Source organism: Pongo pygmaeus, chromosome 20 (genome assembly GCF_028885625.2).
Source record: "Pongo pygmaeus isolate AG05252 chromosome 20, NHGRI_mPonPyg2-v2.0_pri, whole genome shotgun sequence".
In the NCBI taxonomy this organism is placed as follows: Eukaryota; Metazoa; Chordata; class Mammalia; order Primates; family Hominidae; genus Pongo; species Pongo pygmaeus.
This window is the reverse complement of record NC_072393.2, coordinates 59,381,582-59,409,410: the sequence shown is the minus strand read 5'-3', so window position 1 is coordinate 59,409,410 and position 27,829 is coordinate 59,381,582. Positions and strand designations below refer to the sequence as shown.

Genomic DNA, 27,829 nt, shown 5'->3' with positions numbered 1-27,829 from the left:
CTCTGACACCCAGGCTGGAGTGCAATGGCACGATATCGGCTCATTGCAACCTCCGCCTCCCGGGTTCAGGGCCCGCCCCGGCCCCGCCCACCCTATGCTCTCAGTCCCTCCCAACGCCTGGTCTTTCCCCACCGCAACCCGCCACTTTGCACCGGTCGGCCCAGGCCCCGCCCCCAGGCCGCCGGCTCCGTTTACTGCGCGCGCAGTTTGTTGCAAACCCGGAAGCAGATCTCTTGGAGTGAAGGCTGTTCGTCGCCGCGTGAGTTTCCCTCTATCTAGATTAAACCTGCGTTTCGGAGTCCCCTGCTCCTCCGTACCCGATGTCCGGGGGTTCCTATAGCCCTTAAAGTCCCCGCACAGCTCCCTCCATTCCAAGTAAATTCAGACGTTGTCGCGAGACTCTGGGGGTCGCGTCGCTTTGGGTTAAAATCACACAGGCTGGTCCTGCCCGTGGTCTTTCGGCCTTCAGACCATGCAGACACCTCCTTTCCTGCGCCGTTTCCTGCTTAAAACCCTTTACTGACCTGCGTTTTCCTGCTTAAAACCCTTTACTGACCTGCGCCCTGTGAAGTCCTCATCCGCGAAGTGGGTGCAGGATTTTACTGTCCCCTAACCTCGCCCTAGTCGGCTACTGGAGCGCAGCGCCGCAGCCCCAGTCCCGGGGAGGCCGCGCCTCTGCCTGGTCCTGGGATCCTGCAGACCCCGCCCCTCTCCTAAGGCGCCGTCGCCCCCCACCTCCCTCCTCCTCGTGCGGGGCCCTGCTGCTCCCTAGGCCTCCCCTTCGCAGTCACCGTTTCCCCTGAGCACACGTTGAGGAGGTGCCCGGGGCCTGTCCTGTGACACCCGGTGTTCTTGCCTGCCCAGCTCCACCCGCTGGAAAATGTGCTCCTCCAGGATTCAGGCGTCTTACTCCAAACCCTCCCTGTGAATGTGTGGGCCAAGGGGATCAGGAGACAGAGAGAGGGGCTGAGAGAAAAGTAGAAAAACGGAGACAGAGGAAAGAATGAGGGAAACCAATAAACATGGCAAAGTAGAGGATGGGTCGGGATTTGTAAAGAGACAGTACGGGTGAAAGAAGTCGCTGAGAAAGTAACAGGATGGAGAAATGTAGAGAAAAGCTCGATGTCTAGAGAGATGAAGGACAGCAAGGTAGGGAGAGGGGCAGCTCCTCAGACAGAGAGTTAGGGAGAGGAGGGGGTATTTGGAGCCAGGACGGACAAAGCAGCATGGTGCTGGCACAGCAAGAAGGGGCAGCCGGTGACAAGGAGAGCAGAGGGAGAACCACAGCAGGGGGACACCTGGGATCTGGGGGTGCCAAAGAGTGGGGACAAGGAAGTGAAACAGGGAAGAGGGGATTTAACAGGGAGAGCAGAGATAAGGGAAGAAAGAGGCAGAAATATATTGAGATTGGAGACAACCAAAAGATTGGGGTGAAAGAGGAATAAGGTGAAACAAGTTGCAAGAATGGAGCAGAACAAGTGGAAGAGAAGGAATAGAGGGAAGGAGAAACAGCAGGAGAGGAGAGGGGCTCAAAATGAGGAGCAGAGACCCAGGCTGAAACACAGAAAAGAAAAAAGGAGAGAGAAGAAGAGAATGAGAGAGACGTACAGAATGAGGGAGGGAAACACAGGAAGGAAGAAAGAGGGGGACTTTGGCCCAGATGCGTGGTGGTTTCACTGGATACGGGTAATTACATCGTGATGTATTGATTTCTGTATCCATAATCTAACAAATTTTTTTTTTCTTGAGACAGAGTCTCACTCTGTTTCCCAGACTGGAGTGCAATGGCACAATCTCAGCTCACTGTAATTCTGCCTCCCGTGTTCAAGCGATTCTCGTGCCTCAGCCTCCCGAGTAGCTGGGATTACAGGCATGCACCACTACACCTGGCTAACTTTTGTATTTTTAGTAGAGACGAGATTTCACTACTCCTGACCTCAGGTGATCCACCCACCTCAGCTTCCCAAAGTGCTGGGATTACAGGCATCAGCCACTGTGCCCAGCCCCTAATAATATAACAAATTTTATATGTATGTATTTTGTTTCTGTTATGGAGATGCTGGTGAGAATTGCAAAAGTTTTGTCTGTAAGACGTGCATTTTATAATTCCTGGCATTAGAGGTTAGCTTCTATTTGCAATCTCTGTTCTACCAGAGGGCAGTGACTTATTCAGTTGTGGGTCACCCTCTTTCCTTTTCCTAGGATGGGGTAATGTGTAGGCAAGTGTATGAGTGAGGAGGAAAAACCAAAGTGTTTTTCCTACTCTCATAATCAAGTAATGAACGCTCAACAAAGAATGCATCGCCTCTCATCACCAAAACGTGTGGGGTGGGGATTTCTCCTCACCAACACGCAGTTCTTCAACAAACACTACCTGACTGTCCTATAATTTAATTCAATTCGGACACTATCTACTCGGAGTCAGCATTAGATCCCACTAGTTGAGGGTCCCCACTTCAGATACCAGCCCTAAGTCCCAGATTCTGAGCTTCGGACCCATTGAGTATAAATTTGGGATTCTCCTTATCCCTTCCTGAGGTGCTATTAATTTGCCACAGCAGCTCATAGAACTCAGGGAAACATTTTCCTTGGTTTACCCAATTGTTTTTTGTTTGTTTGTTTTTGAGACGGAGTCTTGCTCTTGTCACCCAGGCTGGAGTGCAATGGCACGATCTCTGCTCACTGCAACTTCCACTTCCCGGGCTCAAGCAATTCTTCTGCCTCAGTCTCCCAAGTAGCTGGGATTACAGTCGTCCGCCACCATGCCTGGATAATTTTTGTATTTTTAGTAAAGAAGGGGGTTCACCATGTTGGCCAGGCTGGTCTTGAACTGCTGATCTCACGTAACCCACCCACCTTGGCCTCCCAAAGTGCTGGGATTACAGGCATGAGCTACCGCACCCAGCCCACCTAATTGTTACAAAGGATACTACGAAGCATACAGATGAATGGTTTTAGCAAGTTAATTGAATCCAAGGAAGGGGTTAAGAGAATCACCGTATTTATCTGGTGAGAGTGTAGCCATCAGCTACTAGTAGCATGTAGCACACTGAGATCTTCACCTGGGAGATCTGACACTGTCAGAGTGGAGTGAAATTGTAGGACCCACCACTGGGAGTGCACTGCACAACTGGTCATTGTGGGAAAAACTACACACATTTTGGTGACTACAGGTGAGGTATTCTGGGTTGAATGTGACAATAGTATGAACAGTTTGATTTTTTCCTGTCTCAAACAGTAAAGGGAAGAGCTCTCCAACAGGCCCACCCACCTGTCTTAAGGCCTGCGATCTCAACGCAGGAGGTACTGGGAATGGTCTGTCCCTGCTCGGGGCTGTTGCTGGCTCTTCAATTTTGCACCACAGTCTCAGGACGGTGTGGCTTCCTCCTCCACTGCGTCAACTTTTACTTCAAGGGAATTATTTTGATGAGCATATCCAGATTAGTGGTCTTGTCTATTCACACACACACACACACACACACACACACACACACACACACACACACACACACACACACACACACACACACACACACACACACACACACACACACACACACACACACACACACAGAGAAAATAAAGCCTTTCTTTCCCATTTACTCTTCCAACTTTAAAACAAAAAATAAGGCTGGGCACGGTGGCTCACGCCTGCAATCCTAGCACTTTGGGAGGCCGAGGCAGGCGGATCACCTGAGGTCAGGAGTTCGAGACCAGCCTGGCCAACATGGTGAAACCTCCTCTCTACTAAAAATACAAAAATTAGCTGGCCGTGGTGACGTGTGCTTTTAATCCCAGCTACTTGGGAGGCTGAGGCAGGAGAATCACTTGAACCCAGGAGGCAGAGCTTGCAGTGAGCCGAGATCACACCATTGCACTCCAGCCTGGGTGACAGAGCGAGACTCCATCTCAAAAAAAAAAAACAAAAAATCCTTAACTACTTTTCCTTCTGTAGTAAGTTCCCCTCTTCTATGCTCTGTTTAAGAGAATAGTACACAAAAACTTCGTGTTCTTTTTTTTTCTTTTCTCACTTTCTCTTCTGTTTTCCTGGCTTTAGGGACATTCCATTAACCTTTTAAAACTATTTGTTTTCAAGTTTTTGATACCTCGCTGATCACGTCACTCTTTCCTCTTCTGGTGTCTCTTGATTTTTCTGTTCCCTAAATGTGGAGTGTGCACGGCTTACTCCGTGAGCTTCTTGGTTCCTGTCCACACCCGCTGTGGGCGGCAAGCCACCCAGGTGCCGAGGCAAGGGACCGAGGACACAAGCTGTTCCAGTATAATAAAATAAGAATAGTTATACAAGATATAGATCTTAGATATGATTATATATGAATATCATTAATCATTAGTTGGCAGCAATTACTCTTTATTCCAATATTATAATAATCCTCACTCTAGAATCATAACCTAGGAAAAGCCAGGCCATACAGAGATAGGAGCTGAGGGGACACAGTGAGAAGTGACCAGAAGACAAGAGTGCGAGCCTTCTGTTATGCCCAGACAGGGCCACCAGAGGGCTCCTTGGTCTAGCGGTAACGCCAGCGTCTGGGAAGACACCCGTTGCCAAGCAGACCATGGTCTAGCGGTAGCGTTAGTGTCAAGGAACAACACCGGCTACTTAGCAGACGGGGAAAGGTAGTCTCCCTTTCCCCAGGGGAGTTTAGAGAAGACTCTATTCCTCCACCTCTTGTGGAGGGCCTGACATTAGTCAGGCTCGGACGCAGTTATCCAGAGGCCTAGTGATGCCGTGCTTCAGTGGTCATGCTCCTAGTCTGCCTTCATGTTCCATCTTGTACACCTGGCTCTGCCGTTTAGTTAGCAGTAGCAAATTAGTGAAAGTGCTAAAAGTCTCTGATAAGCAGAAATAATAATGTAAGCTGTTTCCCTCTTTCTCTCTCTCTCTCTCTCTCTCTCTCTGCCTCGGCTACCAGGCAGGGAAGGGCCCCCTGTCCAGTGGACACGTGACCCATGTGACCTTACCTGTCACTGGAGATGGCTCACTCTCCTTATCCTGCCCCTTTGTCTTGTATCCAATAAATAACAGTGCAGCCTCACATTCGGGGCCACTACCGGTCTCCGCGTCTTGGTGGTAGCGGTCCCCTGGGCCCAGCTGTCTTTTCTTTTATCTCTTTGTCTTGTGTCATTATTTCTACGCTGTCTCGTCCCCACACACGAGGAGAAAACCCACCGACCCTGTGGGGCTGGACCCTGCAACCCACTGCTCTTCCTTATCATCTCATCTCACAGCTTTAAACCCACCTACACAGCTCCCTGTTCCCTGCAGACCTCTCCCTTGAACACTGGAATCCTTTGTCCAGTTGTCTCCTCAACAGTCTGCTAGGAGGTGGAACAGGCATCTCCACCTTCGTATGTCCAAAAGGGTCATCCTGAATTCCCCCAAAGGTGTTCCCCAGCACACCCAGCGTGGGTAGGGGTCTTCAGCTAAGACCCAGGGCTTAGCTGAACATGTCAGCATGTATTAATATAGAAGATAGGACATTATTTGTGAGTTAAAAATAAGATAAGCGAATTAAAGAAATACATTGTTTAAAAACTTATTTATTATTTCTTCTAGTCTTTTTTTTTTTTTTGAGACAGAGTCTCACTCTGTCGCCCAGGTTGGAGTGATCTGGGCTCACTGCAACCTCCACCTCCTGGGCTGAAGCGATCCTCCTACCTCAGCCTCCCAAGTATCTGGGACTACAGACCCGTACCAACACACCTGACTAAATTTTGTACCTTTTTTAGAGATGGGGTTTTGCCATGTTGCCCAGGCTGGTCTCAAACTCCTGAGCTCAAGCAGTCCACCCACCTCTGCCTCCCAAAGTGCTGAGATTACAGGCAAGAGCCACTGCATCCCGCCTAAACATTCTTTGGAGATGTGGGAGAAAAATTGTTTGAAGACCTCAACCCTGCCTGACCTGCTCCCCCAGGACCTCTCTGACCTCATCTCCTGCCTATGTCCTCACTCCCTCTGCTTCAGCCACTCAGGCCCCTTTCCTTTTCCGGGGTCCCCAAGTTACTCCTGCCTCAGGGCCTTCACATGGGTGGTCCCTCTGCCTAGGACTCTGGCCCCTCAGCTGCAGGTGCAAACACCCTTCCTAACCCAAGTCTTTGTTCTGATATCACTTCCTCAGTGGGGACTTCTGTGGCCCTCTCCCTGACCCCCGCTTCAGCATTCCATCCCCACCCCCACCCTCACCTCTTGTCTGTGTTGGCTGTTCTGCGTGTTTCTCTGTGCTGCTTCTCCTTCCACTGTCTGGATCCTGGTGACAACAAGGCCCCCAGGGAGAGTACAGCCAGAAGGTGGGGGGCTGTGCCAGGCTTGGCCCCTCTCAGTGGAGCTCAAGAACGCTGAGGCATTTTGCAAATACGTCTCTTACGCCCCCTTAGCAGAGATTTTCATGCAAATAAGTTGCAGCCCAGCTTCAATGACATTTAAGATTGGTTCTGTTCTGTTATTGTGTATCTGCCATTGAGCACCAGGGCACTGCTGATCGTTTCTGAAGGCTGAGATCAGCCTGTGACCCTCAGAGGGGAGGGGGGCTGTGCTCAGCGTGGGGTTTGGTCAGGGCTGGGTCTGTGCCCTGAACAGAAGCTCATTCCAGCCCAGCTCCCCACTGCTGCAGCCTGTGTGGGGGCTTCTTCAGGAGGGGAGTGGGTTCTAAAGAAAGAGGTCAGAAACTCACTTGTTTTTCCTATAGGAGTTTCTTATCCCTGCATCTTTTCTGGTGCAGTGGGCAGCAGAGGACCATCTTTCCTGTGTATAAGGTCTTCCCTGTGTATAAGGTTATGGCCCAGGAGGGGGTGTGTTGATTCTAACCAATAAACAGCATATTTTTTACATTCAGGACTGAATTCTAAAGTCTCTTTCATGTTACCCAAGGTAGAACCCTGAAAGAAGAGGAAGAGGAAAGCAAAGGAGTCAGGGATGGCTCTTCGTCAGGTGAGATGATATTCTCGGTGGATTGTTCTGTCTCCTTCCTTTCAGAAACACTGGGCCTTGGAGTTGGGAATCTTCTCTGAATCTGAAGCATCCTGCCTGACAGGTTTGCTCACACTCACTCATGCCTTCCCTCAGTCCCTCTCATCTCACTTAGATTCCATCTCTTGTGACCCAGTGACATGAACTTGGGAAGAGGCTGCACGGGGCATAGTCCTAGGAAGGGCTCACACCCAGACATGGATGGAGATGGGGTGAGGGTCCTGTAGCATCAGTGCTGTTGGGCAACACGGATTGTTCAGGCCATATTTGAATATATTGCCAGCTCTGTGTAAACTGTGATAAGAGAAGCTGGTTATGAAGTCAGATGTTACTGTGTACAAGCACCCATGAAATGCTGTAAAACGAGACCACTGTGGGGAAAGCTTTGTAGCCTTATTTATATTGCATTTGATGCCGAACAAGTGAGTCACTGTGTTTCTGACTCCAAACCAAACTCCTTTTTTTTTTTTTTTTTTTTTTTTTTTTTGGTTTAGACAGAGTCTCGCTCTGTCGCCTAGGCTGGAGTGCAGTGATGCGATCTCAGCTCACTGCAACCTCCACCTCCTGGGCTCAAGTGATTCTCTTGCCATGGCCCCCTGAGTAGCTGGGACTACAGGCGTGCGTCACCACGCCCAGCTGGGACTACAGGCGTGCGTCACCACGCCCGGCTATTTTTTTGTATTTTTAATAGAAATGGGGTTTCACCATGTTGCCCAGGCCGGTCTCCAACTCGTGAGCTCAAGCGATCCACCCGCCTTGGCCTCCCAAAGTGCTAGGATTACAGGTGTGAACCACCGCGCCCAGCCTTCATTACTTATATTCAACCAAGAGAGAAACTTATCCCTCAGGCAGCACCCTGGAAAGGCAGAATATTGGATGAATGTTTTCATACGTTTCCTCTCCCAGGAGAAATGGGAAATGGGTGTTTTTCTTGTAGTGACACTGCATCATGCCAGGATGAGGCCTCTGTGAGCAGATGTCCTGTATTTTCCTACTAGACTTCTGTTAAGAGTTCCAGCCTCTTACATGATTACTGGATTTCTCACAAAGGCAATTGGTTCATATGTTGCTACTAAATGTGTGTCTCCATGGTGGAGGTAGTGTTTGGGAGTTCTATTCCTCTATTTTATTGACATCACTTTAGTACAGTTTTATAATTTCTTTAAATAGGTCTGGAAACGTATTTTAATAGGTAGCATTGTATAATTCCTAATGTACTCGTGAGATGCATTGTGTGTTTGTGTTTAATGAGAGCTGCTAAAGAAAGAATGAAGATTGTTTTCACAGTATTGTTATTAGTTCTTATACTTCAATGCATTCTTCTCCTGGGTTGTGAGTATGTCATCTGTTAGTTTTAACAGATCCAGCTCCTACTTTACCTTTTTCTTGGTCTCAGCTCAGGCATGCTCTGAAGTGGGCTTTAGCTGGAGCCTTGGTGAGCCCCATTTTCTCCTTTTTTTTTTTTTTCTGATACAAGGTCCGGCCCTGTCGCCCAGTCTGGAGTGCAGTGGTGCAATCTTGGCTCACTGCAACCTCCACCTCCTGGGCTCAAGCCAGCCTCCCACCTCAGCCTCTCAAGTAGCTGGGACTACACGTGTATGCCACCACACCCAGCTAATTTTTATATTTTTTGTAAAGATAGGGGTCTCACTATTTTGCCGAGGATCGTCTCGAATTCCTGAGCTCAAGCAATCCACCCGCCTTGGCCTCCCAAAGTGTTAGGATTACAGGCATGAGCCATCACACCCAGCCCATTTTCTCCATTTTAATTTAGAGCAAATGCATCCAGCATTTACTGCTTGATTATGATGTTTGGTGAAATTTTCTTGTTTAATATTAGCTTTTGGTGTTTTTCAAATTTCCTTTTTGGACTGATTTTTAGTTATCCAATAATTTCTTTGAGTAAGTATTGTTGCAATATGTACTTCTTAAATCTATTAAATTAATGTATGGTATTAAAAAATGTCCTAATCTTATGTTATGATTTCATGAGTAAAATAAACTAAAACCTCCATTGGGCTTTTGTTAATGCCTAAATATCTAAATTTAACTGGGAAAAAATGGTATCTGTATTTTTAATATTTGTATTTAATACCAATTGGAGTACAAGTTCTTACATATTTTTGTTTTAGCGTTTTTACAGCTTAATTTACAAAAATGTTTGTAAACTACATTAAGTACAATTCATGCATTTTAATTGTCCCAGACTTTCTGAAAAGCACATGAGCGAAAAAAAACAACTAAAGATATCATCAAAAAAAATACATCATTGAGACACATCTCCTTATTTCACTTAATTTAACTGGTATATGTGATGTGTACACATGAATATATAGATGCATACGCCCATGGTTTTATAAAAGACATACCATCATTTAAATAAATTGTATGTGTTTTATCGTTTGAAGTCATATTTTAAATATTTTCTGTGGCCTTAAATTTGTTCTCCACTGTCTTTTTTTTTTTTTTTGAGATGGAGTTTCACTCTTTTGCCCAGGCTGGAGTGAAGGGGTGCAATCTCGGCTCACTGCAACCTCCGCCTCCTAGGTTCAAGCAATTCTCCTGCCTCAGCCTCCCGAGTAGCTGGGATTACAGGTGCCTGCCACCACACCTGGCTAATTTTTGTATTTTTAGTAGAGACGGGGTTTTACCATGTTGGCCAGGCTGGTCTCGAACTCCTGACCTCAGGTGATCCATCTAACTCGGCCTCCCAAAGTGCTGAGATTACAGGTGTGAGCCACCGCGCCCAGCCTGTTCTCTACTATCTATTAATGAACTAATAGGATAGTAATATATGGACATAAATGCGTTTGTGTATATAATGACCTTTGGTGAAGTTCCATATTGTTAGCCTTGAACTTGTTTCAGTTTTTCTCAGTTAGGTGACCTCATGTCAATTTACTTTTGGTGCTGTTTAGGAAAAACAACTCAAAAACCATGTTTTCCTCTGGTCTCACACCAACACCACAATCCACACCGAAGACTTCTGTGGCCAAATGCGAGGGATTTCTCCCCACCAACAAACAGCGAGCAACCAACTGGCTGTCCTCCAGTTCAATTCCAACACTGTCTGCATGAAGACAGTGTCAGATCTCACAGATTGATGGCTCAGTTCCCAATTGCATGTCCAGGTCTCTGAAACTTCTGACCAACCAACTTCAAGTTGAGGTTCCGAACCATGAACCCTTCTTTGGGTTGGATTAATTTGCTGGAGCAACTCTTAGAGGTCAGAGAAACACTCAGTTTTACTGGTTGATTATAAATACTATTACAGAAGATACCAGTGAAGAGATGCATAAGGTTGAGGTATGGGGAAAGGGGTGCAGAGCTTCCCTGCCCTCCCTGGGTATGCCGTCCTCCAGGAACCTCCACGTGTCAGCCCTCTGGAAGCTCCCTGAACCCACTGCACTCCAGCCTGGGTGACAAAGCAAAACTCCATCTCAAAAAAAAAACAAAAAAAAAGAAAGAAATTTATATAGTCATACAAAACTCATAACCACTTTTTTTTTTTTTGAGACGGAATCTCGCTCTGTGTCACCCAGGCTGGAGTGCAGTGGTGCGATCTCGGCTCACTGCAAGCTCCGCCTTCCAGGTTCATGCCATTCTCCTGCCTCAGCCTCCCGAGTAGCTGGGACTACAGGTGCCCGCCACCACGCCCGGCTAATTTATTTTTGTATTTTTAGTAGAGACGGGGTTTCACCGTGTTAGCCAGGATGGTCTCGATCTCCTGACCTCGTGATCCGCCTGCCTCGGCCTCCCAAAGTGCTGGGATTACAGGCGTGAGCCACTGTGCTCAGCCAAAACTCATAGCCACTTTTATCTTTGTTTTCTCTTTTGAGTCTACCCAAATTTCCAGTGAGAAAGTCCTGAATTCAGGGCTGAAATTAGGCTTTTACATGTGCTTTTTTCTGTAAGTGTGACCTTGTAATAAAGGAAGTGGTTTGTTGTCCTTGATAATCTCATTTGGCTCCTGTGTAGTTCTTTGAGATAATTCCCTTGCCAGCTGGTTGTCTTCCAAATGTGTGCAAACTATATTACACTACTTTATGCAAACTATATTATACTACTTCATGCAAAGAGACAGACACTACTTTTTACTGTATCTTTCTAGGACTTTTTATTCTGTTTTCAGTTTAAATTTGCTTACCCCTGAGATTTTAAAGTCTCTTTCTTCATAAAACACTATTTGAACTTGAATATATTAACACATTCTGTGGCCAGTTTTGCTCGACATCATTTTACCCTTCATTCTCCAACATTCTCTCATTTCTTGTACTTCTTTATTTATTTGTATTTATTGATTTTTACTTTTTTGTAGAAGCAAGGTCTTGCTGTGTTGCCCAGGCTGGTCTCAAACTCCTGGGCTCAAACAGTCTGCCTGCCTCGGCCTCCCAAAGTGCTGGGACTACAGGCATGAGCCACCATGCCCAGCCAATTTCTTTATTTTTTAAACCTCATTTTCACAGTAATTCTGAGGATTTCAGCCACCGTGTAGCATCTAAAAGACTGGGAAAGTTCTTTTCTAACCAGTTTAATGACCAAGAAACTATTCAGACCAATCTACATGTCAGTCATCCACGGTAGAATGGTAAACCAAAGAGCTGTGGGCAGCTGCTGATAGATGTTGCACAAAAGGATGTTGGGAATCTATTAGACATTGGTACACGTCGTTACATAAATGAATTCTTCCAAAATGACCACCCTTTCAGAACCTTGGACAGATACATTGACTCCTTTGTGCTGATCTCAGACACTGAGATTCTAAAATGAAAACTCTGAAGGCTCTTGACTATGTAGCCTTCCTTAATGCTTTAGCATTCCAAACCGCCCACTTACCCTCTTTGGAAGATTATTCAGGTCATTGTGAGCTGCTCTTCCAGGTAGCTTGCCTGTTGCTTAACTGATTGCTTAGGTTTAATTTTAATTCCTAGACACCTGGGTACAGGTACTTGCTCTGTCATTTTTAGCCCTTTGACCTGAGACAGGTTTCTCAGCGTGTCTGTGAAACAGTTGTCCCCACAGTAAAATGGGAGCAGATCTTTCTCTCATGGGCTACAGTGTTGTATGTGTTAGTACACATAAAGGATTTAAAATCCTACCTCGCATATGGGCATTGTTCTTAAATCCCTGTCATCGCTATTGCTCTCATCATAGTTTTAACACTCTGACTTGTTTTTTCTTCAAAGCCACTGTGGATGCTGTCATCCTTGAAGACACCACTCATTCTCTAGGTCATCTAGATGCTGAATATTACTTGATGTGTCAGACACAATATCTGTCTAACACTGCTAGAGATAAACTTGTGCTGGGCTTTTTTGTTTTGTTTTGTTTTGTTTGCCTCCCTGTTGCCCAGGCGGGAGTGCAGTGGCACAATCTTGGCTCACTGCAACCTCTGCCTCCCGGGTTCAAGCAATTTCCAGCTAATTTTTGTATTTTTAGTAGAGACAGAGTTTCACTATGTTGGCCAGGTTGGTCTCGAACTCCTGACCTCAAGTGATTCCCCCATCTTGGCCTCCCAAAGTGCTAGGATTACAGGCATGAGCCACTGCGCCCAGCCAATTTTGTATCTGTATATTTATTTATTGTCCACAAAACAGAAATTCACACTAATTTCGAGGATATCATAACCTCTTAGGGAAAAGAATAATAAAACAGGATTAAGCAGACATAACTTGCTCAAATAAACCTTAGTGTGTGAGAATATAGGGAAAAACTAATTCAGTTTCTTTTTTTTTTTTTTTTTGTTTGTTTGTTTGTTTGTTTTTGTTTGAGATAGAGTCTCGCTCTGTTGCCCAGGCTGGAGTGCAATGGTGTGATCTCGGCTCACCACAACCTCCGCCTCCCAGGTTCAAATGATTCTCCTGCTTCAGCTTTCCGAGTAACTGGGATTACAGGTGCCCCCCACCACACCTGGCTATTTTTGTATTTTTAATAGAGACGGGGTTTTACCACATTGGCCAGGCTGGTCTCGAACTCCTGACCTCAGGTGATCCACCCGCCTCGGCCTCCCAAAGTGCTGGGATTACAGGCATGAGCCACCACGCCCAGCCGGATTCAGTTTCTTCTACTGTCCTCTTGCAACACGGAACGCTTCTGTTCTCCCAGATGTGTTGGGTTTTCCATCACATCAATCAAGCAGTTCTGCAGTGGATATGACCTGGGTGTCCTCCCATTCAGTTCAATTCTGATGCTGTCTGGATATAGCATCACATCCCACAGGTGTAGGGCTCAGTCCCACAAGGGTGCAGCCACCTCATTGCCATTCGCAAACACAGGTTGTGGCTTGGGTTTCTCACTAACTGGCTTAAGTTGTAAATTCTCATCACCTTTTCGTTGGGATCAATTAATTTGTTAGCGTGGCTCGCAAAACTCAGGGGAACACTTGATTCATATTGATTCATTTATTGCTGAGGATATAACAAAGAATGCAGATGGAAGCGATCTATTGGGTGAGATAGGGAGAAGGGACTCTGAGCTTCCATGCCCTCTGTGGGTGCACCACTCAAAGAGCCTCCATGTTATCATCTGTCCCAGATGCTCCTCAGAACCTTAATTTTTTGCATTTTTATGGAAGCTTTATTACATAGGCATAACTGTGTAAATTATTGGCCATGGATGTTCAACTGAACCTTCAGCCCTTCTTCCCTTTTGCAGTGTTGGAGATTGAGCCTGAAAGTCCCAACCCTGTAATCTTTTATTTATTTTTATTTTTATTTACTTATTTTGAGAGAGTCTCACTCTGTCGCCCAGGCTGGAGTGTGGTGGTGTGATCTCGGCTCACTGTAACCTCTGCCTCCAAGGTTCAAGTGATTCTCCTGCCTCAGCCTCCTGAGTAGCTGGGATTACAGGCACACACCACCATGCCCAGCTAATTTTTGTATTTTTAGTACAGACATGGTTTTTTCACTGTGTTGGCCAGGCTGGTCTCAAACTCCTGACCTCAAGTGATCCACTGGCCTTGGCCTCCCAAAATGCTGGGATTACAGGCATGAGCTATGGCGCCCGCCCTAACCCTGTAATCTTGCCTTGGCCTTTGCAGTGTCCAGCGCACACCCTGAAGCTATCTAGCGGCCTTCAGCCACCAGTTAGTCTCATTGACGTACAAAAAGATACTTATCACCTCACAGATTTCAAGTGAGCTCTTTTCAGGAAAGAGGGATGAAGATCAAATCTGTATGTACCGTGATCACAGCCTGGATGTGTCAGTCTGCTGACTTGAACCTATTCTTACAGCTCTCTCCTCTTCTCGTTTTATGTGAAGATTCAAATTTTCCTCATAGTCACTTGGTGAAATGTGTTTTTCATTTTAGGGACAGTTGACATTCAGGGATGTGGCCATAGAATTCTCTCAGGAGGAGTGGACATGCCTGGACCCTGCTCAGAAGACTTTATACAGGGACGTCATGTTGGAGAATTATAGGAACCTGGTCTCCCTGGGTGAGGATGACTTTCTTTTAGAAGTCAGGGTCTGTTCTTGTGTATGTTTTCATTTTCCCTTGTGAGTCTCTTGAGAGCCCCTGCGTTGCTCGATGAGGATGGATGTCTTGTTGACTCAGAAATGAAAAGCCTGATCATGCAGAATCTGGACTTTAATCTTGCTGTTTCTCGAGATGATCTGCCCACTTTGTGAAGAGTTTTAGAGCTTTGTATGCGTAATACCTTGTACCAGACTTTTAAAATGTTTGATTTTCTGTTTTCTACTTCTGTGCTTTTGATTTAGTGGTTCATGGAAGAAAGCTAGATATCTGCGTAGTGTGGTGTTTCCCAACCACTCAGGAGGCATTCAGTGGATCAATTGTTGAAATGTTTTCCCAAATCCATCTGCAGTTTCCTCTCTTCTCACGTAAACCTAAGGGTGCGATTCTGGAAAAGCCACAGCACATTATATTTCTTTTTCTTTTTTTTTTCTTTCTTTTTTTTTTTGAGACGGAGTTTCACTCTTGTCACCCAGGCTGGAGTGCAATGGCATGATCTCGGATCACTGCAACCGCAACTGCCGCCTCCTGAGTTCAAGCGATTCTCCTGCCTCAGCCTCCCGAGTAGCTGGGATTACAGGCTTTAGCCACCATGCCGAGCTAATTTTTGTATTTTTAATAGAGACGAGGTTTCACCATGTTGGCCAGGTTAGTCCCGAACTCCTGACCTCAGGTGATTTGCCCAACTCAGCCTCCCAGAGTGCTGGGATTACAGGCGTGAGCCACCATGCCTGGCCTTCTTTCTTCTCATAAGCAGGAATCTCTCCTTTTGATATGAGTATTATCTCCTTGTTGGAACAAGGGAAGGAGCCCCGGAATGTGGAGAACCAAGAGACAATAGAAACTGGGAGTGGATCAGAGGTGTGATCACAGGTCAGAGTTCAGATGGGCAGGGAGAAAGCATCTCATTAGACAGTGTTTGAGAAACACCCTGCAAATGGAAGAGTTTTTGGGAAATAAAAGTTTAAAAGTTTATATCCTGTGATCACTGATAAGAATTTTTTTCCCTACCACTTAATACCCTGTTCTTTAGATGTGTAAAACTTTATCGTTCCAACCTGCAGTGGTGCTACAGCCCAAACAGCAACACATGCAAAGTCTTGGTCATGATCTACAACCGTCTGTTACTGGGTTTCTATGAACTCTTAGTTCCTTTCAAAAGGGTTGCTTTCCTCCTTAGTCTCTCCTTCTGTGCTTGATTCAATCAAAAATCCTTATTTTTCTGTCCACAGAGACATACATGAGGCCTCCATAGTTTCGACAAGTGCCCCTATCCATATTTTATCCCATTTCATAAGCTTGGAAGACCTACTTCCAAGAGATAGAAAACATTGGCTGCTCCTCCTTTGTACCTGGGGCCCCGGAAACTTCACGGAGCTGTCTTAAGCTTTCCTTGCCTGTTGAGGTCTCAGCTACTTCTTCTCTTCCACTTTGTGACAGTTTGTGGGTGTGGGTGACAAGGGGAGTGGGTTGGATCTTCTGAGATGGTTAGCCAATGTTAAGTACAGTGAACAGAAATGTCCTCTCTTTGATCCCAGTCCTACATGGGGCGTGTATCCTATTTTTTTCACACTTGAGCATGGGATTCTTTGAACAAAACAAACCTGGAGGCATCACACTACCTTATTTCATCATATACCTTATTATGAAGATATAGTAATTAAAACAGGATAGTACTTCCTTAAAAATAGACACATCAACCAGTGGAACAGAATAGAAAGAGTAAAAAATGCCGGATGCGGTGGCTTATCCCAGCACCTTGGGAGGCTGAGGTGGGTGGATCACGAGGTCAGGAGTTCAAGACCAGCCTGTCCAATATGGTGAAATGCTGTCTCTACTAAAAATAGAAAAATTAGCCAGGTGTGGTGGCGCACACCTGTAGTCCCAGGTACTCGGGAGGCTGAGGCAGAAGAATCACTTGAACCCAGGAGGCAGAGGTTGCAGCGAGCTGAGATTGTGCCACTGCACTCCACTCCAGCCTGGTGACAGAGCGAGACTCCATCTCAAAAAAAAAAAAAAAAAGAGTAAAAAAAAAAAAAAAAAGATGGATATACGGCCAGTTGCCTTTTGACAGAGGTACCAAGAACACACAATGAAAAAAGGACAGTTTTTTCAATAAGTGTTGCTAGAAAAACGCAATATCCACACACAGGAGAATGAAATGGATGTTAATCTCACACCAGATACCAAAATTGATTCAAAATGTATTAAATACTTAAACATAAGACCTGATAATGTAAAACTACTAGAAGCAATCATAGAGGAAAACCTACATGACGTTATCAATGATTTTTTGGCCTTGACCCCAGAAGCTTATGCAACAAAAGCAAACAGATAAATGGGGTATCATCTACTGAAAATGCTTCTGCACTGCAAAGGGAACAATTAACATAATGAAGAGACAACCTACGGATTGTGAGAAAGTATTTGCAATTTGTATATTTGACACCAATTTAATGTCCAAAATGTATGAGAAATCGAAACTACTCAATAGCTTGAAAACAAACCAATTAAAAAATGGCCAAAGGACCTCAATATACATTTTATTTCCTTTTTTTTTTTGAGACAGAGTCTCGCTCTGTCACCCAGGCTGGAGTGCAGTGGCGTGATCTCGGCTCACTGCAATCTCCGCCTCCCAGGTTCAAGCAATTCTCCTGCCTCAGCCTCCCAAGTAGCTGGGACTACAGGCGTGCACCACCACGCCTGGCTAATTTTTGCATTTTTGGGAGAGACAGGGTTTCACCACGTTGGCCAGGCTGGTCTCAAACCCCTGGTCTCAGGTGATCCACCTACCTTGGCCTCCCAAAGTGCTGAGATTACAGGTGTGAGCCTCAATATACAGTTCTTGAAGGAAGACAGACAAACAGCCAACATCACTACTTGCAGAGATGCAAATTTAAAACAGCATAAAATATCACATAGCTGTCAGAATGGCTACTGTCAGAAGGACAAAAGATATGTGTTAGCAAAGATATGGAGACTGGGGGTTCTCCATATCTTTACACATATTGGTTCAACCAATACACTATTGGTTGAATGTAAATTAGTCCAGGCATTATGAAAAATTATATGGAAATTTCTCAAAAAAATAAAAATAAAAGTACTATATTATCCAGCAATCCCACTTCTGGGTATACAGTTGGCCCTTGAACAGCACAGGTTTGAATTCCATGGGTCATCTTATATATGGGTTTTATTCCAGTAAATATATTGGAAATTTTTAAAGACATTTGCAACAATTTGAAAAAGCAGACAAATTGCATAACCTAAAAATATCATAAAAATTAAGAAAAAATTAGGTATGTCATGAATGCATAAATTATTACTCTATTATTTACCACCATAAAAAATACACAAATCTGACGGGGTGCGGTGGCTCACGCCTGTAATCCCAGCACTTTGGGAGGCCAAGGTGGGTAGATCACCTGAGGTCAGGATTTTGAGACCAGTTGGCCAACACGGTGAAACCCTGTTTCTACTAAACATACAAAAAGTAGCTGGGTATGGTGGCACATGCCTGTAATCCCAGCTAGCTGGGAGGCAGAGGCTGGAGAATCACTTGAACCAGGGAAACAGAAGTTGCAGTGAGCTGAGATCACACCACTGCACTCTAGCTTGGGTGTCAGAATGAGACTCTCTTTCAAAATAAAAACACAAATCTATGATAAAAAATTAAAACTTATCAAAACTTATACACACACTTACTGCATGTGACACCATTTGCAGTCAAGAATAATATAAACAGGCTGGGCGCAGTGGCTCATGCCTGTAATCTCAGCACTTTGGGTGGCTGAGGCAGGTGGATCACGAGGTCAGGAGCTCAAGACCAGCCTGGCCAAGATTGTGAAACCCTGTCTCTACTAAAAATACAAAAATCAGCTGGGCGTGGTGGCAGGCACCTGTAATCCCAGCTACTCAGGAGGCTGAGGCAGAGAATTGTTTGAACCTGGGAGGCGGAGGTTGCAGTGAGCTGAAATCATGCCACTGCACTCCAGCCTGGGTGACACAGCGAGACTCCATCTAAAAAATATATATATATAATATAAAATATATATAATATATATAATATATATATAATATATATAATATATATTATATTATATATAATATATATTATATATTAAATATATATACACACAAATGTAAAGATATAATAATCATAATTATATAGAACTAATTTTAGTACATAGTGTACTGCCATACAATTTCATAGCCACCTCCTATTGCTATTACATGGAGCTCAAGTGTTGCAAGTATTTGCTTAATACACTCTGTAGCGCTAATCATCTTTATGTAAGTAGTTCATCTCTTCAGTAAATTGCATATCATAATAAAAAGTGATCTCTTGTAGGGTGTGGTGGCTCACGCCTGTAATCCCAGCATTTTGGGAGGCCAAGGTGGGCAGATCATCTGAGGCCAGGAGTTCGAGACCAGCCTGGCCAACATGGTGAAACCCCATCTCTACTAAAAATATAAAAAATTAGCTGGGCATGGTGGTGGGCGCCTGTAATCTCAGTTACTTGGGAGGCTGAGGCAGGAAAATTGCTCCAACCTGGGAGGTGGAGGTTGCAGTGAGCTGAGATTGTGCCACTGCACTCCAGCCTGGTGACAGAGCAAGACTCCATCTCAAAAACAAACAAACAAACAAAAAAGGAATACAGTATACAATACATATAACATAAAAAATACAAGATACATTCTAATCGACATTATATGTTTGTTAGTAAGGCTTCCAGTCAATCATAGGCTATTAGTGGTTAAGTTTTTGGGGAGTCAAAAGTTATATACAGATTTTCAACTGAGTGGAGGGTTGGCATTCTTAACCCCTACATTGTTTAAGGGTCAAGTATATATCCAAAGGATTTAAATCAGCATATCTATGACATATCTGCATTCCATGTTTAATGCAGCATTGTTCACAATAGTCAAGTTATGAAATCAAACTACGTGTTCATCAACAGATGAATGGATAAAGAAAACGATGGAACACTGTTTAGCCTTCAAAAGAAGGAAGTTCTGTCTGCCAGAACATGGATGGACCCCGAGGATATTTTGCTAAATGAAATAATCTAGGCACAGAAGTACAAGTACTGCACCTTCTTACCTATATGTGGAATCTAAACCTCTTGAACTCATAGAAAGAAGAACGTTGGTTACAAGAGGGTGGGATTGGGGAGATTAGGAAGATGTTTGTCGTTTCAACACAAAGGTTCAATTAAACAAGAGTAAATGACACGTTTTTCACATGATGGATGTGGTAATAAGCGTGATTCCATCATTCCACATTGTATATATGCATCATGACATTTTGTTCCCCATAAATATATACACCTGTAGTTTGCCATTATACAATGTAAGTTTTCTTTAAAAAATTATATTCCGGTTCTTATATCCTGTGCTGGTTCTGAAGTAGAACTCCTCTTTTTTGTTGTTTTTTTGAGAGGGAGTCAGGCTGTGTCGCCCAGGCTGGAGTGCAATGGCGCGATCTCGGCTCACTGCAAGCACCACCTCCTGGGTTCACGCCATTCTCCTGCCTCAGCCTACTGAGTAGCTGGGACTACAGGCGCCTGCCACAACGCATGGCGAATTTTTTGTATTTTTAGTAGAGATGGCATTTCATTGTGTTAGCCAGGATGGTCTCGATCTCCTGACCTCGTGATCCACCTGCCTCGGCCTTCTAAAGTGCTGGGATTACAGGCAGGAGCCACCGCGCCCAGCAAACTCCTCTTTTCTCAAGAGAAATTGTTGGCTGAGCACCTTGGCTTACGCCTGTAATCCCAGCACTTTAGGAGGCTGAGGCGGGTGGATCACGAGGTCAGGAGATCAAGACCATCCTGGCTAACACGGTGAAACCCCGTCTTTACTAAACAAAATACAAAAAATTAGCTGGGCGTGGTGGTGGGTGCCTGTAGTCCCAGCTACTCGGGAGGCTAAGGCAGGAGAATGGCGTGAACCCGGGAGGCGGAGCTTGCAGTGAGCCGAGATTGCGCCACTGCCTGGGCGACAGAGCAAGACTCTGTCTCCCAAAAAAAAAAAGAGAGAAATTGTTGACAAATCCACAGACTATAACTTCCTGTAAACACGGTTACTAATTCTTGCCTACTGCGTATATCCTGAGTTGCTAAAATATTTTCTTAATTTTGATTATTATTGATAGAGGATGGTTTTTCACCGTGTGTAAGAAATGTAACTGTTGGGGCTGGGTGCAGTGGCTCACACCTGTAATACCAGCACTTTGGGAGGCTGAGGCAGGTGGATCACCTGAGGTCGGGAGTTCGAGACCAGCCTGACCAACATGGAGAAACCCTGTCTCTGCTAAAAATACAAAATTAGTCTGGCGTGGTGGTGCATGCCTGTAATCCCAGCTACTAAGGAGGCTGAGGCAGGAGAATCGCTTGAACCCGGGAGACAGAGTTTGCGGTGAGCCGAGATTGTACCACTGCACTCCAGCCTGGGCAACAAGAGCAAAAGTCCTTCTCAAAAAAAAAAAAAGAAAGAAAGAAATATAACTGTTATATACCACTTGTTAATGTTGCAAAATGTTTGCTCTGTGTGGGTATATAGGGGTATGTAGTTTTATAACAGGTATTCAGAAAAATAGTTTTTTCTGACATTTTAAAATTGAATTCCTCCTCATTTTTTCAGTGCTATTATTGTTTTCCAATTCAAAATTACTACTTCTTTAATTATTCATTACATATGTTTGCTGTGAGTTATTTACCATTAGAGTATATCATGTTGTGCTTTAGCATTTACTTATGCATAACAAATACGCTTTAAATAGGCACAATATAAGAATTCTTTGTCTTGAATTCTGTGACAGCCATGTGAAACATACTGCCAATTGGTAGCCTTGGGTCATGGTTGAAAAATACTCCTTTCAGGGCTAATATGGGTTTGCACAATATGAGTGTTTTGTTCACAGATTGTTTAAAACTAGGATCCCCTACTATTTGAATTACATGTTATCACCTTTGATAAGGAATCCTGTTCCTTTTGTGTTCTGGAAAATTATGGTTCTGAAGAATCGTAAGTCTGTTCAACATAACTATTACTTTTGGTGTGACATCAGGTTTTTCAATGGGAAATAATTATTTACCTACTATAATTAACTGGAAACCTATGGTTGTTTATATCTGACAGATATCTCTTGTGAATGTGTAAACAAGGATTTGCCACCAAAGGGGAAGAACAATATGGGAGAAGCATTCTACACGGTGAAGTTGGAGAGACTTGAAAGCCATGACACTGAAGGCTTGTCCTTCCAGGAAGTTCAGAAAAATACATATGACTTTGAGTGTCAGTGGAAAGATGATGAAGGAAATTCTAAAAGAGTACTTACGTTGCAAAAAGAAAATCTCCCTGGTAGAAGAGATCAACGTGATAGAAGGGCTGCAGGAAACAGGCTTGTTGAAAATCAGCTTGGAGTAAGCTTTCAGTCACATCTGCCTGAACTGCAGCAATTTCAAGGTGAAGGGAAAATTTATGAATACAATCAAGTTGAAAAGTCTCTTAGTAATCGAGGAAAACATTATAAATGTGATGAATGTGGCAAGGTCTTCAATCAAAACTCACGGCTAACAAGTCATAAGAGAATTCATACTGGAGAGAAGCCTTACCAGTGTAATGAGTGTGGCAAAGCCTTTACTGTTCGTTCAAACCTAACAATCCATCAGGTCATCCATACTGGAGAAAAACCTTACAAATGTAATGAATGTGGAAAGGTCTTCAGTCAACCTTCAAACCTTGCAGGTCATCAGAGAATTCATACTGGAGAGAAACCTTACAAGTGTAATGAGTGTGGCAAAGCCTTTAGAGCACATTCAAAACTAACTACACATCAAGTTATCCATACTGGAGAGAAACCTTACAAATGTAATGAATGTGGCAAGTGCTTCACTCAAAATTCACACCTTGCAAGTCATCGAAGAATTCATACTGGGGAGAAGCCTTACAAGTGTAATGAGTGTGGCAAAGCCTTTAGTGTTCGCTCAAGCCTAACTACCCATCAGACAATCCACACTGGAGAAAAACCTTACAAATGTAATGAATGTGGCAAGGTCTTCAGGCACAATTCATACCTTACAAAGCATCGGAGAGTTCATACTGGTGAGAAACCTTACAAGTGTAATGAGTGTGGGAAAGCCTTCAGTATGCATTCAAACTTAACTAAGCATCAGATCATCCATACCGGGGAAAAACCTTTCAAATGTAATGAATGCGTCAAGGTTTTCACTCAGTATTCACACTTAGCAAATCATCGAAGAATTCATACTGGAGAGAAACCTTACAGGTGTGATGAGTGCGGCAAAGCCTTTAGTGTGCGATCAAGCCTAACTACCCATCAGGCAATTCATACTGGAGAAAAGCCTTACAAATGTAATGACTGTGGTAAGGTCTTCACACAAAATTCACACCTTGCAAGTCATCGGGGAATTCATTCTGGAGAGAAACCTTACAAGTGTGATGAATGTGGTAAAGCCTTCAGTCAAACATCACAACTTGCAAGGCATTGGAGAGTTCATACTGGAGAAAAACCTTACAAGTGTAATGAGTGTGGCAAAGCCTTTAGTGTTCATTCAAGCCTAACTACCCATCAGACAATACATACCGGACAAAAACCATACAAATGTAATGATTGCGGCAAGGTCTTCAGGCACAATTCGTACCTTGCAGTTCATCAGAGAATTCACACTGGTGAGAAACCTTACAAGTGTAATGAGTGTGGCAAAGCATTTAGTGTACATTCAAACCTAGCTACCCATCAGGTCATCCATACTGGAGAAAAACCTTACAAATGTAACGAATGTGGCAAGGTCTTTACTCAAAATTCACATCTTGCAAATCATAGAAGAATTCACACTGGAGAAAAACCTTATAGGTGTAATGAGTGTGGGAAAGCCTTTAGTGTTCGCTCAACCCTAACTACCCATATGGCAATCCATACTGGAGACAAACCTTACAAATGTAACGAATGTGGCAAGGTCTTTACTCAAAATTCAAACCTTGCAAAACATCGAAGAATTCATAGTGGATAGAAACCTTACAAAGGACGCTGGGCATGGTGGCTCATGCCCGTAATCCCAGCACTTTGGGAGGCCAAGGTGGGGGGATCACCTGAGGTTGCGAGTTCGAGACCAGCCTGGCCAACATGGTGAAATGCTGTCTCTACTAAAAATACAAAAATTAGCTGGGCATGGTGGTGCACACCTGTAATCCCAGCTACTCGGGAGGCTGAGGCAGGAGAATCGCTTGAACCCAGGAGGCGGAGGTTGCAGTGAGCGAGATCATGCCATTGCACTCCAGCCTGGGCAACAAGAGTGAAACTCCGTCTCAAAAAAAAAAAAAAAAAAAAAAAAGTAACCTTACAAAGGAGTGTGGCCAGTTCTTCAGCCACAAATTACTTCTTTCACAACATCAGAGAATTCATTCTTGAGACAATTCTTACAAATACAGTGACTGTGGCAAACTCCTGATGAGTTTAAGCATTAACAGACATCAGAGTTCAAATCCTGTCAATATACTATGTATGACAGAAGCTTTATCCAGGTCTCAGAGCTCAATAGGCATCAAAAGATACATCTTTGATGAAATCACACAAATGTAACATGCGTGCTGAGACTATTACTCCTGGACCACAACTGTAGGTGAGGATTCATAGGAAGAGTAGAACTCAGTCTCTAGTTTCCTCATAACCCTCTGATATTATATACTTCAGCATAATCAGAAGTCCAAATGTGTTAAAACTCATTACATGATACATATCAAAGGTTGTAGGATGTTTGGAAATGGCCAATTACTTTCAGCTTATAAAATGTTTTGTTGAAGTATTTAAGATTTATTGAAAAGGCTACTATTTATAACTTCCAACCAGAACTTTGCAATCTGCTGATTTTATACATGATTATATGCCTTACATGGTGTTGTTTGGGGAAGAATCAAAGGATGGAAGGGCTCACTCATTAGGTGAGGATTATTTCTCTCCAAGCTCCTGAAGAAGAAAGACTCCGTCTTTTAAAATTAAATATAGTCTGAATTAGAGAGCACTTGGAAAGGGCAGAGGATAATGAACTACGATGTCACTCGTCATCCTTATTGCACTCCAGGTGCCCTTCTTCTGACAGAAGGGCACTGTGGGTATGGAAAGAAATTCTCTACTGGCCGGGCACGGTGGCTCACGCCTGTTATCCCAGCACTTTGGGAGGCCGAGGCGGGCAGATCACCTGAGGTCGGGAGTTCGAGACCAGCCTGACCAACATGGAGAAACCCCATCTCTACTAAAAATACAAAATTAGCCAGGCATGCTGGTGCATGCCTGTAATCCCAGCTACTCAGAAGGCTGAGGCAGGAGAGTCGCTTGAACCCGGGAGGCAGAGTTTGTGGTGAGCCGAGATCGTGCCACTGCACTCCAGTCTGGGCAACAAGAGCGAAACTCTGACTCAAAAAAAGAAAGAAATTCTCTACCAACAGACCATGAAATAGAGCCAGGAAGGCACTCGGATTTTTATTAGAGGAGAGTAATAGCTTATTAGGGACTGATGTGTGGTACAAATAATGCAGAAAAGTGGAGGCTACCTTCTCCATCAAATGCCAATAGCTGTTGCATAGCAAAGATTGATTTTTTTTTTTTTTTGAGATGGAGTCTTGTTCTGTTGCCCAGACTGGAGTGCAGTGATGCAATCTCAGCTCACTGCAACCTCCGCCTCCTGGGTTTTAGCGATTCTCCTGCCTCAGCCTCCCAAGTAGCTGGGATTACAGACATGTACCACCACGCCTGGCTAATTTTTGTATTTTTAGTAGAGACGGGGTTTCACTATGCTGGCCAGGCTGGTCTCGAACTCCTGACCTCATAATCCGCCCACGTTGGCCTGCCAAAGTGCTGGGATTACAGGCTGGAGCCACCGTGCCCGGCCGGCCGAGCATAGGCAGTTTAATCAAAGTAACCAGAATCCCATGTTTGTTACTAGGATTTACATTAACTGCTGGAATCACATTTTGCTACTATTTAAGAATGCATCATAGATTTAATGTTTTAACTAATAAAATTTGATGTATTTTATAAGTATGAATGAATCATTTCTTGCCAACATAGTTTTATCCTACCTCAGTAGCATACTTCATAACAGATAACAACAGTGCACCATTAAGCTATCGAAGGATCTGGAACAATGATTTCCATTGTTGGATCAAACAACATATAATTTTCAGAAACTAAGTGTATTTTGGTTTTTTTGTTTGTTTGTTTGAGATGGAGTTTCATTCTGTCACCCAGGCTGGAGTGCAGCGGCGTGATCTCGGCTCACTGCAACCTCTGTCTCCCGGGTTCAAGCAATTCTCCTGCCTCAGCCTCCCAAGTAGCTGGGATTATAGGTGCCCGCTACCACGCCTGGCTAGTTTTTGTATTTTTAGTAGAGACAAGGTTTCACTATGTTGGCCAGGCTGGTCTCGAACTCCTGAACTCAAGTGATCCACCTGCCTTGGCCCCCCAAAGCTCTGGGATTACAGGTGTGAGCCACCATGCCCAGCCCAGAAACTAATTGTATTTTGTACTTGAATTATTCTCTCCACACTCTGCCTTGGGATACTTATGTGGTATAATGAAAATCCCATAGAAAGGATATTTCAGACTCTCACACCCTGAAGTCTGCATTGCTCTTGATGCATATGCACAGTATTATTATATTTTTGTATGTCTCTTTCTTGCATGCCGAATAACACCTATGGCATTTATCTTGATGTACCTGAAGTGAAAATACAAGTATAGTAAAAATATGACATATTAGGAAACAAAAAAGTGTAGGGAATATGGATAAAAACAACAACATCTCTTTTTTACCCTTGGAATGCTCAGTGGCAATTGGAAAAATTAATATATATAAATTTTCTTTTAAGAAAGAACATAACACATACAGATTTTTTTTTCCTGGCAGATAAACTACAAAGTTTATATGTTCACCCTCATAACATTTTGATAATTTGAACTTGTGACTTCTCTACTGGAACTGTATCAAACTTCACCTAAAGTTTGGTTGAGAAGTGTTATGAGACTGTTGATTACATAATGTGGGTTTCTGGGGAAAGCTGGGTAGACTTCCAAAGCTGGTCCAGAAATGGCTTGAGAGCCCAGATAAGCAACTTGCTTGGTGTGTTATGGTTGATAAGGTGTGGGGATGGGTTAGATGAAGCTTTGTGTGGTTTGAACGTCCATCTAGTGACAAAGGAGGAAGCACTCAAGCATGATCAGTTTGACCAAATGGGCAGAACAAGAGGTGCAGAGCTGTAAAAGTGTTAGTAGTACAACATCACAAAATGGAGACTGACACTAGTACACTGAATTATTTACTCTGGAAACTCCTGAATTCTTGGTTTGGGAAGACCCCAGCTTTCTTTTTTGTTTGTTTGTTTTGTTTTGTTTTTTGAGACAGAGGCTTGCTCTGTCACCCAAGCTGGAATGCAGTGGTGTGATCTCGGCTCACTGCAACCTCCACTTCCCAGGTTCAAGTGATTCTCCTGCCTCAGCCTCCCAAGTAGCTGGGACTACAAGGCATGTGCCACCACGCCTGGCTAATTTTTGTATTTTTAGTAGAGACAGTTTCACCATGTTGGCTAGGCTGGTCTCGAACTCCTGACCTCAAGTGATCCACCCGCCTCTGCCTCCCAAAGTGTGAGCCACCACGCCCTGCCCTAGTTTTCTTCATAGTAATATTCTACATTTATTTGTCTGCGGTACCCATAGGACTCATTAAAAATAACACAACTGTTGAAAATGTTTTTGAAATCCTGTTTAGTTATAATGCCTAAGATGTTTTTATACTAAGTGAAAATCTGTGGAAAAGTTTATTACATAATAAATGTGATTAAGCAGTTTTACTGGAAGGGCATTTCTCCAAAGGCTATGGAAATGTTACTTTCAGTTTATGGTATTAAGCAATATATTTCATGGTTTATGTTCAATTGTAGTAAAATTACTTTTTATTTTTTAATATGATTTTCCCTTTTATTTTTTTCTTTCATACATTGTAACCCAGATGAAACGTTTAATATTTTGTTAAAGTGAAAACTATAGGGTGTATATAAATAAGGGTGTTGTTTGGAGATAAAATTGTGTGACATGAAAATGTACATAAGACAATAGCAGGTATAAACTAGGTTCTCTATAAACATGAAAAAAGGGTATCCCTGTGAGTCTTTAGTTCAGTGAATGTACTGGGATGATACGTTAGAAATGCTGGAAAATTATTCTTTAGGCGAAAATAAATCCAATTGTCATGTGGTGACTATTTTCCACACTCTGTTATCCACATCTGATAGAACATTAAGAAACAGAAAACAAAAAAATAGACCCAATGTAGATTACAATTTTAAA

The 27,829-nt window shown here is 43.8% G+C and overlaps 2 protein-coding genes across 4 annotated transcripts in view; both read left to right on the top strand.

The window, feature by feature from the left end:
- Positions 1 to 139: 139 nt before the first annotated feature.
- On the top strand, positions 140 to 27,829 carry ZNF665 (zinc finger protein 665). Of its 3 annotated transcripts, none has more exons than XM_063657970.1 (4): positions 140 to 259; positions 6,890 to 6,949; positions 14,299 to 14,425; positions 21,607 to 27,829. In XM_063657970.1, exons 2-4 carry the CDS (start codon positions 6,935 to 6,937, stop codon positions 23,499 to 23,501), a joined length of 2,037 nt encoding a protein of 678 aa, XP_063514040.1. In that variant the 5' UTR covers positions 140 to 259; positions 6,890 to 6,934; the 3' UTR covers positions 23,502 to 27,829. The 3 variants fall into 3 exon arrangements, with proteins under 3 accessions (XP_063514040.1, XP_054318037.2, XP_054318035.2); XM_054462062.2 differs by having other exon boundaries at positions 141 to 259; positions 6,894 to 6,949; XM_054462060.2 differs by lacking the exon at positions 14,299 to 14,425 and adding an exon at positions 1,754 to 1,941 and having other exon boundaries at positions 152 to 259.
- ZNF347 (zinc finger protein 347) overlaps positions 14,305 to 27,829 on the top strand; it is a 36,717-nt gene continuing 23,192 nt past the window's right edge. Inside the window, exon 1 of the mRNA XM_054462056.2 lies at positions 14,305 to 14,425. The gene's annotated coding sequence lies outside the window, so the exon portion shown is untranslated. The remainder of the gene's footprint in view (positions 14,426 to 27,829) is intronic.